Here is a 1,925-nt window from a genome sequence, read left to right on the forward strand (position 1 = left end):
AACTTGAGGTAGACTTGAAACAGTCAATGCTTCATCTTATCCCAGACTCAGAGCAGTGTCCGGTTTTTGAGTCCGTGCAGGTACACGGAGTTCTTCTAATCGAGCGTTAAGAGTCCAGTGTCCAGAGTCCATTTGAAAACCGAATCACCCGCGTCCATCTGAAATTACAGAAAACAACGGCAGTCTCCTTTGCAAAATAAAAGTCACTCTTAAACATAAATCAAAACAATCATCACTATCATGTCTCCTCAAATGATAATCTCATCTGTAATCACATATATTTAACTCAGAGTGTGCAAAACATAATAGTTACCTCCTTGTATTAAAAACACTCTATCATGAAGATATGAAAAACTTCAAAGAAAAATGAAAACAGTGGGTGAATCATGATAAAAATAAAAACAAAATCTTCAAGGAAGTGTATATATTCCTTTTCTCTAGTAAAAATCAAAAACAGAATAAATGTTGAAAATAAAATCGAGTAAATAATGTGAAAAAAAACTTTAGGGGATGTTTCTTTTTTTTCTTTTTCTCTTCAGAATGAGCTTAATTGCCAAAATAACAAACAAAAGTCAGACTAACTACCGATAATACAATTCACTTACCTTTCAAATAAAAGTCCAAACAAAAACACATTTCTAACCTCCTTAGACTAAGAAAAACATGCGAAAACTTCATATCAAAATAAAATGGCACTCATTCCTACAAATACAGAACCCCCAAAGTGTCACCTAAACAAACAATTTAATATGGATACAATTCCAGAACCTCCTGAGTTTCATCCATTTCATCAACCTCATTATCCGACATGTCACCATTAAGTAATGGCATCTGAGCTTGACCTCCCGGCACCACAACACCAACCCTGATACCGCTTTGGCTTGATCCTCTGGCGACTGGGCCTTGGTCTGCCTGGTATGACTGTTCTTCTCGATTTTCTCTGGGTGTTACTGGTGCTCTTCTGCCTCTCAGTTGGCTTAAGTTCCGGCGAGGGACTCTCTGTTGTCCCTGGGGCATGTTGTAGGTCAATGTTGTCAAATCTTCTTTCTTGTTCATTTTCTGCATTGTCGTTTCCAGTGTCATTGATGTCAATCCCATCAGCAGCAAGAATGTCAGAGTCATTGTTAACTCCATCTGGAAGCTGATCTTTTCCGTTCTTCTGTCCTACAGAGTCCTCGGGTCCTAGTACCTTGAGACAAGGTGTGTCCTCTGTCGGTGCTTTGACACAATGAGATGGATGATACCACGTAGGAGAACCTTTGACTTGTACAGCCGTTCCTGTATTACGAACCACTTCATATGGTCCCTCACGACGCTCATTAAACCATTTTCTCCTGAAAACTTTGACAAACACTTTGTCCCCTGGCTTCAAAACATCACTCTTTTGTTCAACAGGTGCTTCCTGTTCTGGTCTATTTCTGACATATGTACAAATGTCGTTGTGCAAAGCAGCTAGGTACTTTACATAAGTTTTCATTTCATCTTCCAACAAAGATAAAGGCGGTCCTTTTGGAGTCGGAACATGTCCAGGAGGAATCAATATTCCTCTCCTGACATTGTTTTTTAGACAAATCACACATTTACCAATGACATGATCAATTTGCTGTAGCAAATTTGGTGCCCAAAAGCCATACTCACTTGTGAGTTTTCTCCTTACTTCCCCCCTAGCAACATGGGCCTGGCCATGTGCTTCCTGTATCAAGAGACCTAGTAAATCAGGAGGTGCTACCATCAGGCCTTCATGATTTCTCCAAAGTCCTGAGGCCTCTTGACTCGCACCTCTTTCAATCCAAAGCTGTTTCTCAACAGCAGGAACAGCTTCTTGCATCAAAATCACATCTCTCATCGAGATTTTGTCCTCAAGCGTCACCTCATGGGTGACCAGTAACACATGTCCCGATTTAGCACCTGTGACTGCTTTAGCC

General features: G+C 40.4%; 1 protein-coding gene across 1 annotated transcript; it reads right to left on the reverse strand.

The window, feature by feature from the left end:
• Positions 1–513: 513 nt before the first annotated feature.
• On the reverse strand, positions 514–1,925 carry LOC106533546 (uncharacterized; the record flags this gene model as incomplete). Its single annotated transcript, XM_014029897.1, is given in 1 exon segment — positions 514–1,925. A coding segment is annotated over 1 exon segment (1,108 nt), but the record flags the coding sequence as incomplete, so codon positions are not given.

The sequence above is a fragment of the Austrofundulus limnaeus genome, unplaced genomic scaffold (genome assembly GCF_001266775.1).
Source record: "Austrofundulus limnaeus strain Quisiro unplaced genomic scaffold, Austrofundulus_limnaeus-1.0 Scaffold966, whole genome shotgun sequence".
NCBI lineage: Eukaryota > Metazoa > Chordata > Actinopteri > Cyprinodontiformes > Rivulidae > Austrofundulus > Austrofundulus limnaeus.